Source organism: Macaca thibetana, chromosome 15, assembly GCF_024542745.1.
Source record: "Macaca thibetana thibetana isolate TM-01 chromosome 15, ASM2454274v1, whole genome shotgun sequence".
Lineage (NCBI taxonomy): Eukaryota > Metazoa > Chordata > Mammalia > Primates > Cercopithecidae > Macaca > Macaca thibetana.
The window spans coordinates 80,410,613-80,433,005 of NC_065592.1; the positions used below are offsets into that span (position 1 = coordinate 80,410,613).

Sequence of the window (22,393 nt, forward strand, 5' to 3'; positions counted from 1 at the left end):
TGGGATCAAGAAATTCTCCAGCCTCAGCCTCCCAAGTAACTGGGACTACAAGCACAAGCCACCAATGCCCAGCTAGCTTTTATATTTTTTGTAGAGGTGGGGTTTCACCATGTTGCTCAGACTGTGCTCAATCTCCTGGGCTCAAAGCGATCTGTCCACTTTGGCCTCCCAAAGTGCTGGGATTACAGGCATGAGCCACCACACCTGGCGTAGACGTCTTTTGTTTTATTTTTTGCCTACTTGCCCTAGATAGAACTCCTAGTATATGTTGAATAGAAGTGGCATGGGTAGACATTTTTGTCTTGTTCCTAATCTTAGGGAGAAAACCCTCAGTTTTTCACTAATAAGTGTCACATTAGCTGTGGATTTTTCATAGAGGCCCTTAAGTCAAGTTGAGGAAGTTCTCTTATTTCCTAAAAGGAATGTTGAGTGTTTTTTTTTTTTTTTTTTTTTTTTTTTTTTAATCAGGAAGGGTTACTAGATTTTATTAAATGCTTTTCTTTGCATCTACTGAGATGATTGTATGGGACTTTATTAATATGGTAATATGGTAATACTTTATTAATATGGTACATCAATTGATTTTCAGATATGAAGCCTATCTTGCATTCCTGAGATAAATCCTACTTCGCCATGGTGTATAATCCTTTTTATATGTTGTTGGATTCAGTTTGCTAGTTTTTGGTGAGGGTCTTACACCTATATTCATCAGATACTGGTCTGTAGTTTTCTCACGATGTCTTTGTCTGGTTTAGTATAGGGTAATGCTAGCTTCATAGAACAAGTTGGGAAGTATCCCACCTCTTCCATTCCTTGGAATAGAAGACTAGAAGTTGGTAAAAAATTAGAATTAATTCTTCTAAAAATATTTGATAGAATTCATCAGTAAAGCCCCCCAGGTTTGGGCTTTTATTGTGGGAAGTATTTAATTTTTAAAATTTTAATTATCATTATTATTATTATTTGTGATAGTTTTGCCCTTGTTGCCCAGGCTGGAGTGCATTGGCATGATCTCGGCTCACTGCAATCTCTGCCTTCCAGTCTCAAATGATTCTCCTGCCTCAGCTTCCCGAGTAGCTGAGATTATGGGTGTCCGTCACCACACCCAGATAATTTTTGTATTTTTAGTAGAGACAGGGTTTCATCATGTTGGCCAGGCTGGTCTTGAACTCTTGACCTCAGGTGATCCACTCGCCTTGGGTTCCCAAAGGGCTGGGATTACGGGTGTGAGCTACCACGCCCAGCCTAAATTTTTAATCTGTGTGGGTACATAGGAGGTGAATGTGGGAAGTTTGATTACTAACTCAATCTCTTTACTTGCTGTAGGTCCATTTGGATTTTCTATCTCTTCTTGGAGTCAATTTTAGTACTTTGCACCTTTTAAGGAATTTGTTCATTTAATCTAGGTTATCAATTTGATGGCTTTCAATTGTTCACAGTATTCTTTTATTTCTGTAAGGTCTGTTGTGATATCCCCCCTTTCAATTATGATTTTAGTAATTGAGTCTTCTTCCTTTTTTCTTGGTCAGTTCAGCTAAAGATTGGTGAATTTTGTTGTTCTTTTGAAGTAACAAGCTTTTCACCTTGCGGATTTCGGTGATTGTTTTTCTATTCTTCATTTCATTTATTTTGGCTGTCACCTTTGTTATTCCCTGCTATCTGCCTGCTTTGAATTGTTTGCTCTTCTTTTCCTAGCTCAGAGTATATTCTTTTGACATTTTGTTAAGACCATGTACACATATTTATTAGACTATTCAAGAACAGTATATTAAAATTAAAAAATAGGCTGTATTTATACCCCCACAGAAATGAGTTCTAATGTCCACCCAAAACCATGCACAGTTGTGTTCACAGCAGCTGTTTTCATAATAGCCACAAACGGAATGCAGCCCAAATGTCAATTTACAGTAGAGAAATTATAGTAAACAAAGGAATATGACATACAGTTGAAAAAAAATGAATCCTAACACATGTGACCACCCTGAAGGATCTCACAATCACAACATTCAGCAAAAGACTATGAAATTCAGTAACAGGCAATATTAATTTCTGGTGATAAGAGTCAGAATAGTGGTTACTTGAGGGGGGCCTGTAACTCAGAGAGGATAACGGAATATTATATTTTTGATCTGACTGGTGGTTATTCAAACATATTCACAGGATATATTAATTGCACTTTATACTTAAGATTTGGGTCCTGTATGTAAATTATACTATAATAAAAAGTAAATAAAATATATAGTGGAGTATCTGGAACCTAGTCATAGATGTTCAATTTTTAAAATCTACATTTTTTTTCTTTCAAACAAAATAAGGCTACATCAGAATTCAACGTTATATAGAAAATATTAACCAAAATTTTAAATGACTCAGATTCTTGCACTGTGGCTAAAGTAAGAATTGTAAATTGCATTTCCAAAGCTGCTCTCGTTCTAAGTCTGTGGTCCCGACAATGGGTTGTGTTTTGAATTAGGCATTGCAATTTGCTAGCTTATTACAAAGATGATAGACAATTTCTAAATGCTTGAAAAATACTGTGGATTTCACGATGCATGGACATTTGTGGATATACCCAGGTGTCAGAGATCTAAGGGAAACCCAGTGGAAACTGGAGCTGTGGCTCCTTAGGAGTTCAGGTACTGAGGTGTGTCCCTCTGGCCCTTGCCCCATGGATGTACACGTGTTGGCAAGTCTGCTAACTGTCTTGGAAGCAAAAAAGAAAAAAAAAAGGGGGCTGATCAATAGAAAGTATTGTAGAAGCATGACATTGTCCTGAGGTTTTAGCTCACATGATGAAATTGTGACACTATGTCTAATGACTTTCCAGGAGAGTAACTGACATCCCAGCAATCAGGGATTATTGTGTTGCCAAAGGAATTACACTGTAACTCACTTGCGGGAGAAAAGGTACTAAGAGTGTGTGTGAGAGAGAGTGTGTGTGTGTGTGTGTATGTGTGTGTGTGTTTGAAGAATATATCCACCTGATTAAACATAATTACAGGATTATCTCTGAAAATACTCTACCCTGTTGCTAGTAATATAACAGCAACAATTTTACAAGGAATCCAGAACAGATGTCAGGGCTGTTTCCAGCTAGAATGAAAATAGAAAATAGAAACTACGCTATAGTAAATACTAAAGATTGTTTCTAGAAATCACTTAAACTACTGTTATTAAAGGACAACTAAGAAAACGTATGTACATGTTTGTGCGTGAAGGTAATTTTCTTTGTGTTCAAACTTTCTTCTTAGTATCTTACTTATTAGCGTATGTGTTCGGTGCACTTTTTGTTGCTGTGGAAATTTGTGTTAGCTGTAAGGTAGAACATTCTACTGAGATAATTGGGGGAAATTTAGTTGGAGTTGAGAAGATAAAATTGAAGCCATGGAAAGTGAAGTTCTCAAAGGATATACTCAGGACCAGGTTATCTGGAAGGAGGCAGAATTGAGAGCTAAGAGCATGAGATTCCCCCACACTATCCTGCCAGGAGACAGACATACAGTCACTTAAGCAGTGTCAGCATGAGTACATTGTTTGGGATGCATGTGACTGTCGCAGTTGCACAAACTCGATGTGCTCCTGTATTTGTTTCATGCAGGAACCTTCTGTTTCCTTCACTAAATTGTAAGCACTTTGAGAGAACTTGAGAAATTCCATTTAGACAAAAATCCATCCATAACATACAGCATGCTACCATTAATTAGCAAACATTATTCTGGAAACTTCTTTAGCATAGGAGACATGGAAACAGGTTCTCTGGGCAGGGAGATGGTTTGGTATAGGAGAGTGGGTCCTGGAAAGGGACTGGGAAGACCATGGCTTTAGATTTGGTTCTCTGTTATGGAATAGTGGGCAAGTTCCTACAATTCCGTATGCCTAATCTAAATACCAGAAGTGTTGAACCTCAATCACTTTCCAATCCTAATTATCTTTGAATCTGAGTCCCTGGATGGTGAGCTCTAGAGGGACAGGGAATTTTGTCTGTTTTGTGCACTGATATATCTCTGATGGAATCTAACACCTAACTGTCTGTCCCATGGAAGGCATTCAATAATTGTTGAATGGAATGAATAATATTTTAGAAGGCCTTACCTTTTTCAGTCTAATCAGGTAGGCTGTGGGTTTCTGATTCTATGAGCTCATGGAGCACAGGGAGAGAAGGAAAGAAGGGGGTGGTCCACCTCTCTCTCTGTTGACTTCTAGGCTAGATATTGCCACATGTCCCTGAGTAATCAGATAGATAAGAGGTAAAAGGATTCAGAAGCCCTGGATGTCTGGCGTCTCTTGTCCTGAGAAGCACTGTTTGCAAGAAACCTAATCTGGGCACAGGGCAGCTGCCTTCTCAGCAGCTATTATTTCCTTAATCAGCATTGAACCAAGTGACATCTTGTGGTTGCCTCTGTATGCTATCCCCTTTGTTAAAAATGGCTTTGTTCCTAGGGAGTTCACTAATCAAAGCATCCTTGGGAAATCTGCTTTAGTAGAACTGGTAAATTCCATTCAAATAGGTGACCAAGAGAAGTTGTTTTGTAGTTCTTGCCCATCCCTTATGCCTTTCTACATGCCTATGGGTACCACTTTCTCAAGACAGATGTTTCTACTCCTCAGAACTGGTTGACAGTAGAGTTTTTTTTTTTACCAAGTATGAGAAGCTGGACTGCAAATTTTATTAAGGAACATCTTTTTTTTTGGTTTCATCTTTCATTTTAAATGCCAGACACATACCCTTCCACTTCGGCATCCAGGGCAGCAGCCAGTTCTGTGAAGAGGAGCCCGGTGAGGAAGTGCTGCTGGCGGTACTCAGAAGTCAGATCGAACATGCTAGCGATCTTCTGGTCCTGGAAACTGGAGCAGGAGCTTGAGTTCTACAGAAAATGCAAGGAGCCATTTTATGAGTCACAGGAACTGGAATGAAAAGAGCGATGGCTAGTGTTTACTGAGCCCTTGCCCCAGCCAGGCTTTGTGAGCCCTCCCCAGTGAGGTAGGTACTGCTGGGGCCAGATAAGGCAGATAAGGAAACTGAGGCACAGAGTGGTTACTGCGCTTTCCCATCCCCACAGAGAGAAGATTGCCCAGTGGGAAAGATGAAAATAAAGCACCCAAGGTCTGTTGAAAAATGAATGACACTCCCTTCCCCACCTGAAATCAAAGGCTGAAGATACAAAACCTAGGATCAAATTTGGACAGAGAAAGAAGAATCTTACCCGGTCCTGTGACTGGCAGCAGGCAATTCCTCTATAACCAAATGCCTTTTGCTTAAGGCCCTGCTTACTTAGGTACCTTTTTTTATTTTTTGAAAGACAGAGTCTCACTCTGTCACCCAGGCTGGAGTGCAGTGGCATGGTCTCAGCTCACTGCAACCTCCGTCTCCCGGGTTCAAGCAATTCTCATGCCTCAGCGTCCCAAGTAGCTGGGACTACAGTCACACCAGCACGCCTGATGCATTTTTATATTTTTAGTAGAGATGAGTTTTCACTGTGTTGGTCAGGCTGGTAACTCCTGGCCTCAAGTGATCCGCTCCCTTTGGCCTCCGAAGGTGCTGGGATTACAAGTGTGAGCCACCGTGCCTGGCCTCAGCTATGCTTGTGAATTTGGCTTAAGCACATTGTCAGACTTTTGCTGACCTGGAACCACAAATGATGTCAGGGAAGGAAGTATTAGATTTACCGGTCCTCGGTAATTCCTGTCCTGTATTTGTATCCTGGGAGCACACTTTATATTTCATTAAGAGCATCTAAAGTGTCTTTAGAAATCCTTCATGGTTTTGTGAGCCTGGCCCTGGGTTTGGCCACTCCCTAGGGCAGTCAGAAGGGGAAGGTAGGAAGGAACCTAGGGCAAGCTTAGTCCAGGGAAGTTTTAGGACTTAAGCTGCTGGGCAGGAAGCAGCAAAAAGTTTACACAGTTTGAATCGCTGCTTGTGAGTAGGATCTTTCCCTGTTCACAGTAAGACGGTCATGTAGCTAAGATCTGGATCATGTCATATGGCATATATGGCTAAGTTTTTTGTCGGTTAGTAAGACAAGCCTTCACTTTCGTACTAGTATCAAGGAATATGCAACAGAAATATAACCTAACAAGGAGAAATTTTGCCTGATGCTCTGAGCTACTGATGTGACTATCAAACAGCGTGTTCTTAAAGTTACTCCAGAGGACACTAGCCCTTCAAAAAATGTACGAGGTGGGGTGGGGTTTCCATGTCAAATCATTTTGGGAATCACTGCTTACCATGCACACCTCCTCCCATTTCCTCTTCTGTTTCTTGTGCATTTACAATTGACATGAACAAGTTAAAGCCTCTTAGAGGGCCTACTGCTAAGAACATATGGTTTCCAAAACTTATTTACTTTGGAATCCTCTATTTGCTTAATATAATAATTGGCTAATGTCAGACAAAGGAAGATTTGAGACTTTTCTATGAGTTTCTAGATTTCATAGAGCTTACTGGATTCTTTGCTTTACTTAACCTGATCAGGAACCCTTGAGCCTGGGGAGAAACCAATTACTTAGATTGTAAACTCTTAGCTAGTGGTGCAACTTCAGGGTAGCATACTTGATCTGGTTTGAATAGTTTGATTTTTCATCGAATTAATAAGACTAATCTTTATAGGCAATACATGATTACACTGAGCTAGTTAAATGAAATAGCTTGAATAATTCTTTTAGTTAAATAATTCGTTTATTACCTGGGAAGATATGGAAGGACAAGGAGATGTTGGAGCAGTATCAGCATTCATAAAAAAAAGGTTCAGATTGAGGTAATGTTCATGGCTACAGAGGATTCTCAGGAACTCCAGCCTCATGGAAATGAGCGTTGGAAGGTTATTGAGCTTGGCTGACAGCTGGGAAGAAAAACGAAAAGAGGAATGAAACATTTATTATAAGGTAAGTGAAGTTGGAGTTGGCAGACACAAAAATATCCTTTCTCTCCAGATTAAGGCAATCAATTTAATAAAAACTAATGGGATAGTGCAACAGATGGTAAATTCTGCATTACAGGGAAGTCTAATACATTTTCATTCATTACTGTTCCCCTTAGTGATTCTAGCCTAATAGCTGTCCAAAATGAGGATTCTTATCCCAATCTCCACTTTGTCAAATCTTTAATACCATGGGAAGCCTGTGCTGAAAATCTTGAGGTACATCTTCAGTGTAACATAATTAATTTTACAAAAACTCTTCTGTGTTCGAGAAACTAAATGAAAGGAGTTGACCTCACATGAGCCCGTATGAAACTAATAGAATATGACTAGATGACTTTCATGCTACAAGTGTTCTTTCGTAGTTTCTAATTAAAGTCCCCATTGGAAAGTTGTAGAACCAGTTCCCTAGAGAAACGCATCAAACTGTTTAGGAAAGTACATAGTACCTGCAAAAAAACTCAAAGAGCTTGTCCCAGAGTGAGAGAGGATGAAATGGAGAAGAAAGAGAAAAAGCTAGAAGAGTTTTAAGGAAAAATCTTCCTTTAAAAAATAAACCATGAAGCAAGCAATGAAAAGCAGACAAAGGTGACAGTCTGGAAGAAACTACCTTGCTTCCCCCAAGCAAGATGAACAACTGAAAGACCCAGACTCAGAGACAGCTCCTCTAAAGGCAAAGTAGGGGAAGGAAGGGGCGCTGATGCACCTTGAGCCCTTCAATATTTCATCATTATCACCCCGACCCCAGCACAGAAATATGAAGGATCATCCTTGTGATGGACATGCCTCCTCTTCACTTACCTCAAGAGCAGTTTTCTAAACTATGTATATATAGTTTAGAAATATATATATATATCTTTTTTTTTTTTTTTTAGACAGAGTCTTGCTCTGTTGGACTGGAGTGCAGTGGCATGATCTTGGCTCACTACAACCTCCACCTCCTGGGTTCAAGCAATTCTCCTGCCTCAGCCTCCCGAGTAGCTGGGATTACAGGTGCGCATCAACATGCCCAGCTCATTTTTTGTATTTTTAGTAGATACGGGGTTCTAACCATATTGACCAGGCCGGTCTTGAACTCCTGGCCTTGGGTGATCCTCCCGCCTCGGCCTCCCAAAGTGCTGGGATTACAGACTAAACAATATAATTTAAATGAACACATATTTTCAGCCATTTTACAAGAAGCCATTGTGTTGTGGGACATATTGCCTATAGAATTAATTCATAGTTAGACATCCACTTAAAACAAGTAAAAGTCATTATATATTATTTTAAAACCCAAACATACAACTTCTATGTAAGCACAGTTACCAGATCCCATAACCGTTCAATGTGCACTCCTGGCTGACTTTGGACCAGTGGAGCCACCAGCACACTGAAGGGATTCGAACTTGGTCATGTGCCTGTCACTCAGGTCACTCATTAACAGTTGTTGGGTTAAGCCGGCTATCAGAACTTGAACTCACAAGACATTGGCACTTAAAAGAAGGCCCCACTATGGGTATCTTTCACAGGTCCCTTGAGACATCATTAAAGACAGACATTTCAGGCTGGGTGCGGTAGCTCACACCTGTAATCCCAGCATTTCGAGAGGCAGAGGAGGGCAGACCACTTGAGGCCAGGAGTTCAAGACCAGCCTGGCCAACATGGTGAAACCCTGTCTCTACCAAAAATACAAAAATTAGCCGGCCGTGGGGGCGCACACCTGTAATCCCAGCTACTCGGGAGGCTGAGGCAGGAGAATCACTTGAACCCGGGAGGCGGAGTTTGCAGTGAGCCAAAATCATGCCACTGCATTCTGGCCTGGACAACAGAGTAAGACTCCATCTCAAAAGAAAAAAAAATAGACATTTCAAAAATAATTTGAGTGAGGTTTCAAAAGGAGGAGTAAGGTACATTCCAAAAACATCCTCCACAAAGGTCAAGACCCACAGTGCCCCTACCCAAGGGATGGGTGTTTACTTAGTGGCACATTGTAAGTGACAGAGAGTAATTGAGGAAATGGATTTGTCTATTGTTAGTGACTATTAAAAAAGACTAAGGTTATATCCATTGCCACAAAGATGGCAGAAAACATAATAGGTTACGCAAGATGATAAAGTCAGGCGACTTTGGAAGAATACAACTTGCTTCACATATGAAGTTCACCCTGTATCTAGAGAGCTGGGATCAATGAATTAAATCACCATGAATGGGGGTCAGTGACCTTTTGAGGCCTGAGTGCCACTAATGGTGCTAAGTAACATCTGTGGATGTTATCAGCAGACACAGACCACAGAATCAGTGGATAAATCTAATCCAGCCTAGTTTTGTTGCAGATGAGGAAATGAATGCCTCAAAGGCTGATGCTCCCAATCACAGAAGTAATCAATGGTGTCCCAGGAATCAGCATGCAGGCTTCTTGACTGCTGGTCTAGGGATCTTTGTCATTTGAGTCAAGGAGAGAAAGAAAAAAAGAACAGGTAACTAAAAGAAAAGGAAAGAATTTAAGAAGAAAGATAGTGAGCAAGAGAAAAGAAAGGAAAGAGAAAGAGAAAATAAAAACATGGGTTTTGCAGGGCAGGCAGACATCTACCTTGGGTTGCCTTATTTCCCTGTTGGGAATGAAGGCTGCCTGCATGTGAGTAGCTGAGCCTGGGTCTACAGTGGTGATCTAGGGTATCTTTCATATATTCAGCTTAAAGTTTTGAAAACAGACTAACCTGGAATCCTAAATACCGAAGAGGGAGGGCAAGGAGGAGTGAAGCGTCCCTCTGCCTTTCTATTCTGGTGGATCCTGGGACAGAAGATCTGCTGCAGGGCCGGGGTCAGGGCGCATGGGATGGGGATGCTTGGGGACTTCTGATGCTTCCTTAGGATTCTTTATTATTCTGCTTCCTTCTCAGGACTTCCCTTAGATGAGATTGGGTGTGTTCAGGGTGGTATGGCCGTAGACAGGACTTCCTTTAGAAAAGTCATGTCTTTTTTCTTTTTTTGGAGGGAAGGTGTTATGTAAACAAGTCAAAGATTGTCTCTTTGTATTGGCCCTTGGGTTGTTTATTTATTCACTGTAGACTGGTGCTGATCCCTTAGCTCATGCCAAACTCAAATTTTACCACGACGAGTCATTTAAAAAATAGCCCAAATAAGCAGATTTTCATCCATTTAGTGCCTGCCTTCTTTGCAGATCCCATAAAACGTCAATGGACAGCTGTTTCCTAATGATAAGATAGAGCCTTGCAGATACAGGGCCCTAAGCTGCTACAGCTCTTGGAGCTCTCTGACCCAGAGACTCCCCACTGTGCTGTGGAGCAGCCTCACCCAGATCTATAAGCTTCTGCCCTAATCCTCCTCTCCCCTGGGAGTTCTCCTGCTCCTCTGGATGGCGCCCTCCTCACTGCAAGCCTATGGCTGTTCTCATGCTGGGAGGAGCTTCTGCTCTTATGCAACCCTGTCCAAGTGCTGCTCAATGAAGCCTGTATGTCACTGTTTTTTATGGTCCTATCCTTTTCCTTGATCAGCCCTCAAATCCCTCAAACCCCCTAAGGAGGAAGCTTCTTATTTTAAAACTGAGAAAAAATAAAATAAAATAAAATAAAATAAAATAATAAAATAAAACTGATGAAATTAGGACCCATAAAATTGGAAAAACTTACCTAAATTCACTAAGTGACTAAGCACAGAGAACTTGGTGGTGATGGGAGAGGTGGTGATGGTGGTGGAGGTAGGTAGTGGTGATGATGGTGACAATGGTGATGGTGGAAGAAGTGATGGTGGAGGTGAAGGAGGTGGTCATGGTGGAACTAATGGTGGTGATGGTGGAGGAGGTGATAGGAAAGGTGATAATATTGCCAGAGGTGGGCAGTGGCGATGGTGGTGATAGTGGAGAAGATGTTGGTGGTGGAGAAAGTGGTGATGGTGGTGGTGGAGGTGGTGGTGATGGTGGAGATGGTGGTGATGGTGATGATGGAGGAGGTGGTGATGGTGGAGGTGGTGGTGATGGTGGAGGAGCTGGTGATGGTGATGGTGAAGGAGGTGGTGATAGTGGAGATGCTGATGGTGGTGGTTGAGGTGATGGTGATGGTGGAGGTAGTGGTGATGGTGGAGGGGGTGGTAATGGTGAAGATGGTGGTGATGGTGGAGGAGGTGGTGATGGTGGAGGTAGTGGTGACGGTGGAGGGGGTGGTGATGGTGAAGATGGTGGTGATGGTGGAGGAGGTGGTAAAGGTGGAGGTGGTGGTGATGGTGAAGATGGTGGTGATGGTAGAGGAGGTGGTGATGGTGAAATGGTGGTGGTGGTGGAGGAGGTGGTGATGGTGGAGGAGGTGGTGATGGTGGAGGAGGTGGTGGTGGTGGTGGTGATGGTGGATGAGGTGGTGATAGTGGAGGTGGTGGTTATGGTGGAGGTGGTGATGGTGAAGGAGGTGGTGGAGGAGGTGGTGATGGTGGTGTTCAAGGTTATGGTGATGGTGGAGGTAGTGGTGATGGTGGAGGAGATGGTGGAGGAGGTGGTGATGGTGGAGTTTGAGGCGATGCTGATGGTGGAGGTAGTGGTGATGGTGGAAGGAGTGGTGATGGTGGAGGAGGTGGTGATGGTGGAGGTGGTGGTGATGGTGGTGGTGGAGGTGGTGGTGGTGATGGTGAAAGAGTGGTGGTGGTAGTGGAGGAGGTGGTGATGGTGGAGGTGGTGGTGGAGGTGGTGGTGGTGATGGTGGAGGCAGTGGTGATGGTGGAGGAGGTGGTGATGGTGGAAGTGGTGGTGATGGTGGTGGTGGAGGTTGTGGTGATGATGGAGGAGGAGTGGTGGTGGTGGTGGGAGGTGGTGATGGATGGATGGTGAGGTGGTAGTGATAGTGGAGATGCTGATGGTGGTGGTGGAGGTGATGGTGATGGTGGAGGAGGTGATGGTGGAGGGGGGGTGGTGATGGTGGTGGTGGTGGTGATGGTGGTAGGAGGTGGTGATGGTGGAGGTGGTGGTGATGGTGGTGGTGGAGGTGGTGGTGGTGGTGGTGAAGGTGTGTTTGAGGTGATGGAGGAGGGTGGTGATGGTGGAGGTGGTGGTGGAGGTGGTGGAGGTGGGTGGAGGAGGTGGTGATGGTGGAGGAGGTGGTGATGGTGGACGGGTGGTGAAGATGGTGGTGATTGTGGTGATGATGAAGGTGGTGTTGGTGGTGGTGGAGGAGGTGGTGATGGTGATGGTGAGGAGGTAGTGATAGTGGAGATGGATGGTGGTGGTGGTGATGGTGATGGTGGAGGTGGGGTGATGGTGGAGGGGGTGGTGATGGTGAAGATGGTGGTGATGGTGGAGGAGGTGGTGATGGTGGAGGTGGTGGTGGTGGTGGTGGAGGGGTGGTGATGGTGAAGGGTGGTGATGGTGGAGGAGGTGGTGGTGAGGTGGAGGTGGTGGTGATGGTGGTGGTGGAGGTGTGGTGATGATGAGGAGGAGGTGGTGGTGGTGGGGGAATGGTGGTGATGGTGGAGGTGGTGGTGATGGTGGAGGTTGTGATGATGGTGATGGTGATGGTGGTGGTGGTGGTGGTGGTGATGGTGGAGGTAGTGTTGGTGATGGTGGAGGTGGTGGTGATGGTGAAGATGGTGGTGGTGATGGTGGAGGAGGTGGTGATGGTGGAGGTGGTGGTGATGTTGGTGGTGGAGGTTGCAGTGATGGTGGAGGAGGTAGTGACGGTGGAGGTGGTGGTGATGGTGGTGGCGGAGGTTGCGGTGATGCTGAAGGAGGTGTTGGTGATGGTGGAGGAGGTGGTGATGGTGGAGGTGGTGGTGATGTTGGTGGTGGAGGTTGTGGTGATGGTGGAGGAGGTTTGATGGTGGAGGTGGTGGTGATGGTGGTGGCGGAGGTTGTGGTGATGGTGAAGGAGGTGTTGGTGGTGGGGGAGGAGGTGGTAATGGTGGAGGAGGTGGTGATGGTGGACGAGGTGGTGATAGTGGGCATGGGAGGTAATGACAATGGTGGTGGCTGGTGGTGGTAGTAGCAGTAATGATGGTATACTAGTGGCTAGAGTAAGGATATGGAAGGAGAGGAGTAGCAACAATAACTGCTATTTATGTTACTATTGTTAGGGTAGTTTGTGGGAGGCAGTATATGAATAATTCCATTTAAAAAATTGGGGGGATGGTACTGATAAATGCACTTTGTTTATGAAATATTTGCTATGTGCTCAGTGAAATTAAATATCTCTGAATGATTTTATTTAAGAACACTTTAAAGGGTTCTTTCAAGTCAGAACATCACAACAGCAAATTAATTAATTACCCTAATATGTGAAAAGAGACCTCAGACTGGGAGCTTGAGGACTCCTCAAAGATTTAAAGTACTGTATAGTCATGTTAATTTTCTGTTAAATGTTAACTTGAAGATTCAGGTCATATCACAAATTTTAATTCCCAGAGATGAATTTGTTGACCCTTCTACACTGGGTTGGTAAATGCTCCAGGAATCAAGGTAAACCAGAGTACCCAAGGAATGTCCATGGCACAGACATGAGGGATGTGCTGCAAAACACAGGATGTGCAGGACTCACACTAACTGGGTAATGAATAAGACAGCATACCATGGCAACGAACATCACATTACATGAGAAGGAACAAAATGGCTCACTTGGAGGGACAATCACCTGGTTGCAATAATGTCTGATGAGGTTAAACACAAAGCCCCGATCCATGAGGGAGAGAAGGTCATACAAGAAGAAAGCCAGGCTGATGTTCATCTTTTCCGCCTGTTCATTTTCCTTAAAAACAAACAAACACCCAAATCATTTTGTGGTACACTCTGGAGTTGAACTCCCAGGTCACTGGCGGGAAAGTTGGGAGAGACAGGTCCTATTGTTTCAGCCACTGTCCCTCTGGGTGACACTGGGCAAAGTAGTTAAGTCTCCTTTAACTAAAGCCATGACTGTGAGGTTGAATCAAGTAATTATTCATGTACTGTTAATATTTAGGTGCATTTCCTTCCAGTCATTTTTTTCTACATACATGTTTATATGTGTATACTTAAGCTCATTCTCTATATAATATGTTGGATCCAAATTTTTTTTTTAATATCCTGGTAACTATTTTTTTTTTTGTAACTATTCTCTTTTTTTTTTTGGCAAACTGACTTGAAGAGTACTTACTGTCTTCAGTGAGATAGTTTCTTAATTTTTAAGGATTATTACAGAAAATTCAATCAGGATAAAAGAATTAGTTTTCACCTAAGAAATGTATTCCCCAATTAGGCAGCATTTCCAGCCTAAGAGAGGTCAGAGTCATACTCCACAGGGTGAATTCCTCCATGAATCCCAATTAATAAGCTACGCCTATTTAAAAATTTTTTAGTTTGTCCGGGCGCGGTGGCTCACACCTGTAATCACAGCACTTTGGGAGGCCAAGACAGGTGGATCACCTGAGGTCGGGAGTTCAAGATCAGCCTGACCAACACGGAGAAACCCCGTCTCTACTAAAAATACAAAATTAGCCAGGCATGGTGGCGCATGCCTGTAATCCTAGCTACTCGGGAGGCTGAGGCAGGAGAATCGCTTGAACCCGGGAGGCGGAGGTTGCGGTGAGCCGAGATCGCGCCATTGCACTCCAGCCTGGGCAAAAAGAGCAAAGCTCCGTCTCAAAAAAAAAAAAAAAACGAAATTTAATTTGCATTATTTCTCAGTGCTCATATTTATGAGGGATTTTACAGTGCTTCAGAGCAATCTGGGATTCAGTTTTTCATGTTTATGTCCTTTATTCTCAGAATGACACATCAATTTCCTTTGACACTATTAAAAATATGGTTTGAAACTATTTTGCTCTTTTATTACATAATTTTCAAATTCAGGCCATGCTGACCAATCAAGTCACTGGGATGGATGGAGACCTGATAAAGGGGTTGCCACAGTGTCACTGAGAGGTCCTTGAACTCTCTCCACATTCTCCACGTGGTCACTCCTCCTGGGTGGTTTACATGACTCAATATCTGGGTTTAAAATCTCCAGTCTTGGCTTTACCGCTGGCTGTGTGTTACTTTTGGAAATTTTATCAACCTCACTGTGCCTTATTTTGACACCTGCCAATATGGAGATACCATTGCTGTTCCAACAAAGTTTGCCATGAGGAATAAACAAATGAAAATCTCCTGAGCACTTGATACTATGCAAATTCTCAATAATGACAAAGCTATTAATAATAAACATTGCTTCCTAAGATTTTTGTAGCTACCTTTTAAACATTTGATTTATTTCATTTATATATTTTTTAGCTTTTATTTTGAAACAATTTCAAACTTACAGAAAAGGTGCAAGAATAGTACAAAGAACTATTGTATACCCTTTAACCAAGCTTATCAGTACTTGACATTTTGCTACATTTGTTTCATCATTCTATGAATATAAAAACATGTTTTTCTGAACCATTTGAGAATGGGTTGCAAATATCATGCCCATTTACCCCATAATACTTCAAGGTGTATTTCCTAAGAGCAAAAATAATGTCTTTCATATTTACATTTTTCTTTTTTTTAGACGGAGTCTCACTCTGTCACCCAGGCTGGAGTGCTGTGGCACCATCTTGGCTCACTGCAACTTCCACCTCCTGGGCTCAAGCGATTCTCCTGCCTCAGCCTCCCGAGTAGCTGGGATTACAGGCACGCGCCACCACACCTGGCTAATTTTTTGTATTTTTAGTAGAGATGGGGTTTCAACATGTTGGCCAGGCTGGTCTCGAATGCCTGACCTCAAGTGATCTGACCACCTCAGCCTCCCAAAGGGCTAGGATTACAGGTGTGAGTCACTGCACCTGGCCTGATATGATAATTTAAACCATAGTCCATATTGTAATTTCTTTTTGTTTTTTTTTGTTTGAGACAGAGTCTCACTCTGTCACCCAGGCTGGAGTGCTGTGGCACCATCCTGGCTCACTGCAACCTCTGTCTCCTGGGTTCAAGCAATTCTCTTGCTTCTACCTCCCACTTGCTGGGATTACAGATGTGCACAACCATGCTCAGCTAATTTTTGCATTTTTAGTAGAGACGGGGTCTCACCATGTCACCATGTTGGCCAGGCAGGTCTTAAACCCCTGGCCTCATGTGTGCAATTTCTTTATAACAATTTTCCAGCCCCATATCAGGGTCTAATCCAGTATAACATACTGCATTTAACTGTCATTACAGTTATATTTTAATTATTGTTTTTAAATGATGCTTATTTTTCTCTGATTATAAAAGTAATATATGTTCCAGGTAAACAATTTAGAAAGTAAAGAGTAAAATACAGTTACCTTCTGTGGTTTTACTAAAAGGGCTGCAATTTCCGAGGTGACCACATTAACAATAGTGGTTATGTCATCCATGAAACGGTCAGAAAAACGAGTCCTCCGAAAACTGTCCCGTTTGTCCATGTTATGTACATGCTGGGCCATGCTTTTCACCTACGGAGGGGGATGGGGGAAATGTCAACATGGAGATTGGTGACCTGCTTGTACAATGCGGAAAAGGGGGAAAGACTCACAAAAATGCTAACAATGGATTTTCTGACACTTTATCTTTGCTGGTGGTGACCGAGCAAGCTCTGGACTAAAATGCTGCAGACACACCAATGGTTACCATGGTGGCGGGAGGTGGGAAGGGTGTCCTCTTTTTGACCCCAAGTCAGAGGCTCTCTTCTTGCTGCTGACAAAGCCAGGAGCTTAATTCTTTAGCTACAGTGTTCTCAACTGCCTACTTCCTGGAAGGCAGACCTGAGCTGGGCTCCTGTAACCAGTTAGGTGTCCTCTATCATAGGACAGAACACATGACATAGGAAGAAACTGTTTATCACAAAGTCCTTGATGCGAACTGAAATCTTTTCTGTTCCTGAAACTACAGTAAGGAGAACAGGGGAGAAATGTTCCTTCTATCTTGAGTTTCAGTGTTTCTTGAGGGAGCACAGTTTTTCCAGAAACAGTTCTATAGTTTCCAGCAGTTATCTTCTGCTCCTGTAAATTTTAGCTATATTATACGCTGAGCAGGAAATCTTGGCCAGCTGGAAACAGAACCACTATTTACAACATTGCCTCCAGGGGAAACATTACCTCTAGGGGAAATTTTGAGTTCTATAAGTCTAATTTGTAGTTACATACATAGTGCAGACAGTCACCAATTGACACAAAAATATCTCTATACAGATTATCTATCTATCTAGTATCTCTATATAGATATCTTTGTGTCAATACAAGTACCAATTGACACAAATTGGTATATTGACACAAATTGGTGTATATTGTAGTTACATATATAATGCAAACAATTCATCAACTGACACAAAGATATTTATATACAGATACATCTATATGGATATATACATATAGTATCTATATATAGATATCCTTGTGTCAATTGGTGACTGTCTGCATTATGACTAGAATAATACTGTCTCAATGCCTACCACAATTTTAAATCAAGATCATGCTTATTTTTTGGACATCTTGGGGCCAGGAGATTCACAGGTCAATATAGGCCCCCATGACCCCATCTGAGGTTGAGTCTTATCCTTGTTGGAAGTTGCTTACACTATTAGGAACATGGGGAAGACTAGGAGGTCTTGTGGTTGGATCCCTACACTCTGAGGTCATTTTCATGAATGTGTCTAGATTAGTCAGAAAGCCACTGCAATACTACTACTACTACTACTATTACTACTACTACTACTACTACTACTACTACTACTAATGGCACTGGAAGTTGAACCACCCACATTTGCCCTCTGTGTTTGGACTGGAAGAAGAGGGGACTTCCGTTCCCAGGAGCTACATGAGAGGACGTTAATGCACTAACAGCAGAATTCAGTTTCTAAGGATGCATGCAGCACTGGCAATTTTTGTTAGCGTGGAAACAAATAGAAAAAACAAAGGGAAGGTAAAATAAGAAGAAAAAACCAGAGACGCAGGCTTTATGTGTTTCATGTTTTCAGATAATGCCATGGCCAGCTCAGGGAAGACCTTAAGGACATCAAATCCTAAAGCTCAGTGTAGAAACCATGGTTTCTCCTCACAGTGGCATCCTGTTTGGTTTGGGACACGGAGATAGGTTCATATCCCGCAGGGCCACATGCACCTGGTGAGAAGACCTGAATGAAGGGTGAGAACTGAACCCCCATTTTTGTCTGAAAAAAGCCTCTCTCTCACTATGTTCCTAACAAAGGACTTAAGAAGACAAGGCCTCTTTGTTTTGGGCAACACCAATCCTGATTCTGGGCAGGCTAAGCGCCCCAGCACTAAGACTTTCAGAACTCACTGCTGTATTTGGCTCCTGTCTGCTGAGTTTGGCCATTCTACAACCAAATAAATAATTCTCACAATACCACACTTCCAACTAATGGCCTCTTTCCAGACTGTCAGCAGTTTGCCAGCTACTGTGTCCTCTGGATCTCCAGAGAAGAACATCCAGTAGAAACGCTGGTGGAGGCCTGGCCCATTATTTGTAGAGTGGGGCGAGGCACAAAAATATTTTCCCCTATATGGTCCTTTGTGGCCCATTTAGAGTACGGGTACCTCTAAAGAACCCCTTAATGTGGAACTGCATGTCCTGAGTGAGTAAACTAGGTCACCCATTTATCTCTATTTCTCCAAGGTCTGGCTCGGCAGTTTCTAGAAGCACAGGGATTTTGTTCATTAGCAAGTGTGAAATTCACCCAAGGATTGCGTTTAACAGCTCTAATGCCAAAGTGGTTGTTCATTAGCGCTTGGGCATTGACACAACTAGAGGGTGTTAAATTGCCCAGGTTGTTGGCTAAGGCCAAGGAAGCCGTTGTCTTTCTTAAGCTTCTTGAAAAGAAAAACAAAAAACTGTTTTGGTTTTCAAATAACTTCCTGGGCATTGGTCAGGCAAATGCATAAACAATGCATGAAGAATTGGGCACCTTGTCTGAGTCTGAGATCAATTTCCTTGCAAAGTTCTGGCTGGGGGATGATAGTTTCCATTTGCCTGTACCCCAGCTCCCTGATGGATTTCTTGTCCTTCTCTCTCTGTCTGTGAATGCTGGGAAGGGGGTCTGAAGGGATCACATCACTCAGGCCCCCTTAACCTTTGGCTTCTGTTTGGAGTTGGCCAATAGGAGCACAAACAAGGGGATCAGTAGGTGGGAGAACAGAGAGGCCCAGGTAGTTACTCACTTCCACTGCCCTCATCCCTGCTGCAGTGGGGTCCTGGCAGTGGCAACATTTTTCTATGGCCCCAGCCTGGGGCTCCTTTTATAAGACTGTCTCATCTGCCTCCAGATTTTTCTAGGCCCCAGTTACTCTGCTGTACTCTTGATATTTTAGAGCTAGCATAGAGAAAGGCTTCTGCCAGCTGCTGCTCCCTGGGGGCTCTCACCAATCCTCATTGGCCCCCGAACCTCCCACACATGCTGAGCAGAGTCCTTTTGATCAACGCTTTTCAGTTAACCCTTTTGGGCAATGGAAACTCTGTACTGCCAGGACCTGACAGACTTAGGGTTTAGGCTGCTGGTAGAACTGGTGTCTTGGGTGATCTGCATGTTGACAAACCCCTGCAATATGCTTAGATTAGCAGGGACTTTCTTCCCAAAAAACTTCATCTGTTTACCATAAGAGACTTCCTAGAGGTAAGATGGGCATGTGCTTTAGCTTACGCTTTCTCTCCTGGGCCAACCAAGCCCTAGCAAATAAATGTGCAAGGCCAAAAGCAGTTAGGGGCAGTGAAGTGGTACTGCTGAAGCCTTTGACTGACTTGGAGACTCTCCTTATGGCCACCACCCTTCCTCCAACCCCAACTGTAAATTTGGGATAATAAAAGCTCCTCCTGCCTCAAGATTGCCTAATGATTACATTAGATAATGCTTTAAAATGCTTAAAACACTGCCTGGCACATATAGAGTAAGATGCTCAGTACATTTTTGATGTGATTATTCTTTCTCCCATTGGTATGCCAACTATTACTGGGATTCTATGAAGAACAGAGTCATCATTACACCTGCAGAGAATGCAAACTTCCTTTGGAAAGAGAGCTCTAAGATGCCACATGGAACCACTCAGAATTAGCAATGCTGAATGCCACACTGGGAATGAATTATTTGTATGAATTATCCATAGCTGGATTATTACGACCCAAGTGAATCTTCTTCTTCTTCTTCTTTCCCACCCACCACCACCCCTGCCTCCTCTTTTTTTCTTTCTTTTTTTTTTTTTTTAGAGACAGGGTCTCAATCTGCTGCCCGGGTTGGAGTGCAGTGGCATGATCATGGCTCACTGCAGCCTTGAACTCTGGGGCTCAAGTGATGCTCTTGCCTCAGCCTCCTGAGTAACTGAGACCACAAGCATATGCTACCGTATCCTGCTAATTTGTTTATTTTTGCAGAGCCAGGCTGAGTGAATCTTCTTTATGGAGAGACATGATGGTGGGTGGGATGTGTAAATAGAAGCAGGATATAAAGTGCATGGGGTGTTGGTTCTGATACTTCTCAAGTCTCAAGAAACAAGAGCAGAATGGGTTTTATGGCCCAGTCCGTTTCCTGACAGAGCACGGAGTTCATATCTCATTGCTAATGCTCTTGCCCCAAGACTTGTGAGCTGCAGCTACCACCTTAATTAGCTTAGCTTTTAGAATGAAAAAAATCCTGGTGTTGTCTGGGTACAAATTCCAAAAGACCTGTAGCTCTATTTAGGACTCAGAGAACAGAGGTGGTGTGGACCAGTGGATCATTAACAGGTTTAGAAGTCACCTGAGAAGACAGGTAAATGCACAATGCTGGCCTCCAGCCTCCTAATTTTAGTGCTTTGAGAAAGAATCTCTGCTTTATTTTTACTAAGCACCTCCAGGTGGTTCTGTGGCAAGGATTTGGGACCATGCTTTGGGACCCTTCTCAAACTAGAGGTTGGGACTTTGCAAAACTTCATGGAATTTGAATCCTGGGTATTTTTCTGTGGCACGAACCTGATTTCTTCTGCACGCTATTCCACATTGCTTCCTATTTCCTCCCCAGTGGATGTTTCATTTTTGTTTCCTTTGCCCTTTGTTCTGTGTCCTGTTGTTCAGCATCTCTCCCTTTTTCTTAGGTTTCAGCTTACATATAGAGACCAGAGCTTAGGTGGAAACCCTCCCATCTCTTTAGACTCTCTCTCTTTTTTTTGAGAAGTCTCATTTTATCGCCTAGGCTGGAGTGCAGTGGTGCCATCTGGGTTCACTGCAACCTCTGCCTCCTAGGTTCAAGCAATTCTCCTGCCTCAGCCTCCTGAGTAGATGGGATTACGGGCACATGCCACCATGCCCGGCTAATTTTTGTATTTTTAGTAGAGACAGGTTTCGTCATGTTGGTCAGGTTGGTCTCAAACTCCTGACCTCAAGTGACCCGCCTGCCTCAGCCTCCCAAAGTGCTAGGATTACAGGTGTGAGACACCACGCCCAGCCTAGACTCTCTTTAAAAAATATATATATATCTATGATTCACTTAATGGGACAGGGGAAAGAACCCAATGAATATAAAGCTAACACTATCACTAAATCTCAACCTACTCCAAATCCTCCAAATTGTTTGCATATATATTTTTATATAGTTGGTGTCTGTGTCTTTAGACCTTTTCATTCAACATCATCTCACTATGCATCTCCATTTATCAACACTGATGAAATGTTTATTTTTAGTGCCTCTATGGTAAAGTCCTTTTAATTCCGTTAATAATTAAACAAAAAAATAGTTATCACTATTATTCCCCTAATTTTAAAATTAAGGTATTATGGCTATACCTTTTGCTTTTCTGCTCGAATAATGGCAGAAGTCTTAGGATAAACAGATGTACAAATTTCATTCTGTTTTCCAACAGGTATTAGTTGGGCCTTGCATGGTACCAAGCAGTGTGCTGAGGCTAGAGATGGGATAATACACAAGAGAGACCCAAAATCCTAAAAATCTAATAGTTGAGACAGAGAAAACAATTAGAAACTGTGATAAGTGCTAGGAAGGAAATAAATAGGGTGCTCAGAAGGAAAATAATAGAGGAAGATATATTGCAGTATAAGGTGGTCAGAAAAGGCCTGTTAGAGGTGCTTCCACTGAAGCTGAAATCTACAGAGAAGAATAGAAACTGTGTGTGTTGGGGGTGCGGAGGTGAAAGCTAGCAAGCAGGAAGAGAATCTGGAAAAGGCTGTGAGGCCAAAACAGCCTTGGAATCTTCAAAGCACCAAAAGAGGACCATGTGGCTGAATGACGGGGGAATGTGGCATGAGATGAGGTTAGAGAGGGAGGTAAACAACAAAATCATACAAGGGCTAATAGGCCATGATAAAAATTTGTGCTTTCTTCTCAGTGCAGTGAAAACCATCGAAGGGTTTTTAAAAGGAGCATGACATTCTCTGTTTAGTATTGGCTACCATGTGCAGAATGGGTGGGCCAAGGGCAAAAATGGATACAGGCAGGAAAAAGAGGGTGTCATTGTGAGAGGCACATGAGAGATGATGGTGTGTGGCCAGGTGGGGAGTGGTGAAGGTGATGAGAACTCACAGGACAGAGATAGATTTTCATGGT

General features: G+C 43.0%; 2 protein-coding genes across 10 annotated transcripts in view; one reads left to right on the plus strand and one right to left on the minus strand.

The window, feature by feature from the left end:
* Nucleotides 1–22,393, plus strand: part of LOC126937902 (putative COBW domain-containing protein 7) — a 952,477-nt gene that overhangs the window by 674,337 nt on the left and 255,747 nt on the right. The gene's annotated exons all lie outside the window — the stretch shown is intronic.
* The window catches only part of DOCK8 (dedicator of cytokinesis 8), a 240,779-nt gene that overhangs the window by 52,925 nt on the left and 165,461 nt on the right, over nt 1–22,393 (minus strand). For all 9 annotated transcript variants that reach the window (XM_050761724.1, XM_050761731.1, XM_050761732.1 and 6 more), the window contains 4 exons: nt 16,155–16,304; nt 13,526–13,639; nt 6,684–6,839; nt 4,726–4,865 (listed from right to left, as the gene is read on the minus strand). In XM_050761724.1, the coding sequence (XP_050617681.1) occupies nt 4,726–4,865; nt 6,684–6,839; nt 13,526–13,639; nt 16,155–16,304 (560 nt within the window). The remainder of the gene's footprint in view (nt 1–4,725; nt 4,866–6,683; nt 6,840–13,525; nt 13,640–16,154; nt 16,305–22,393) is intronic.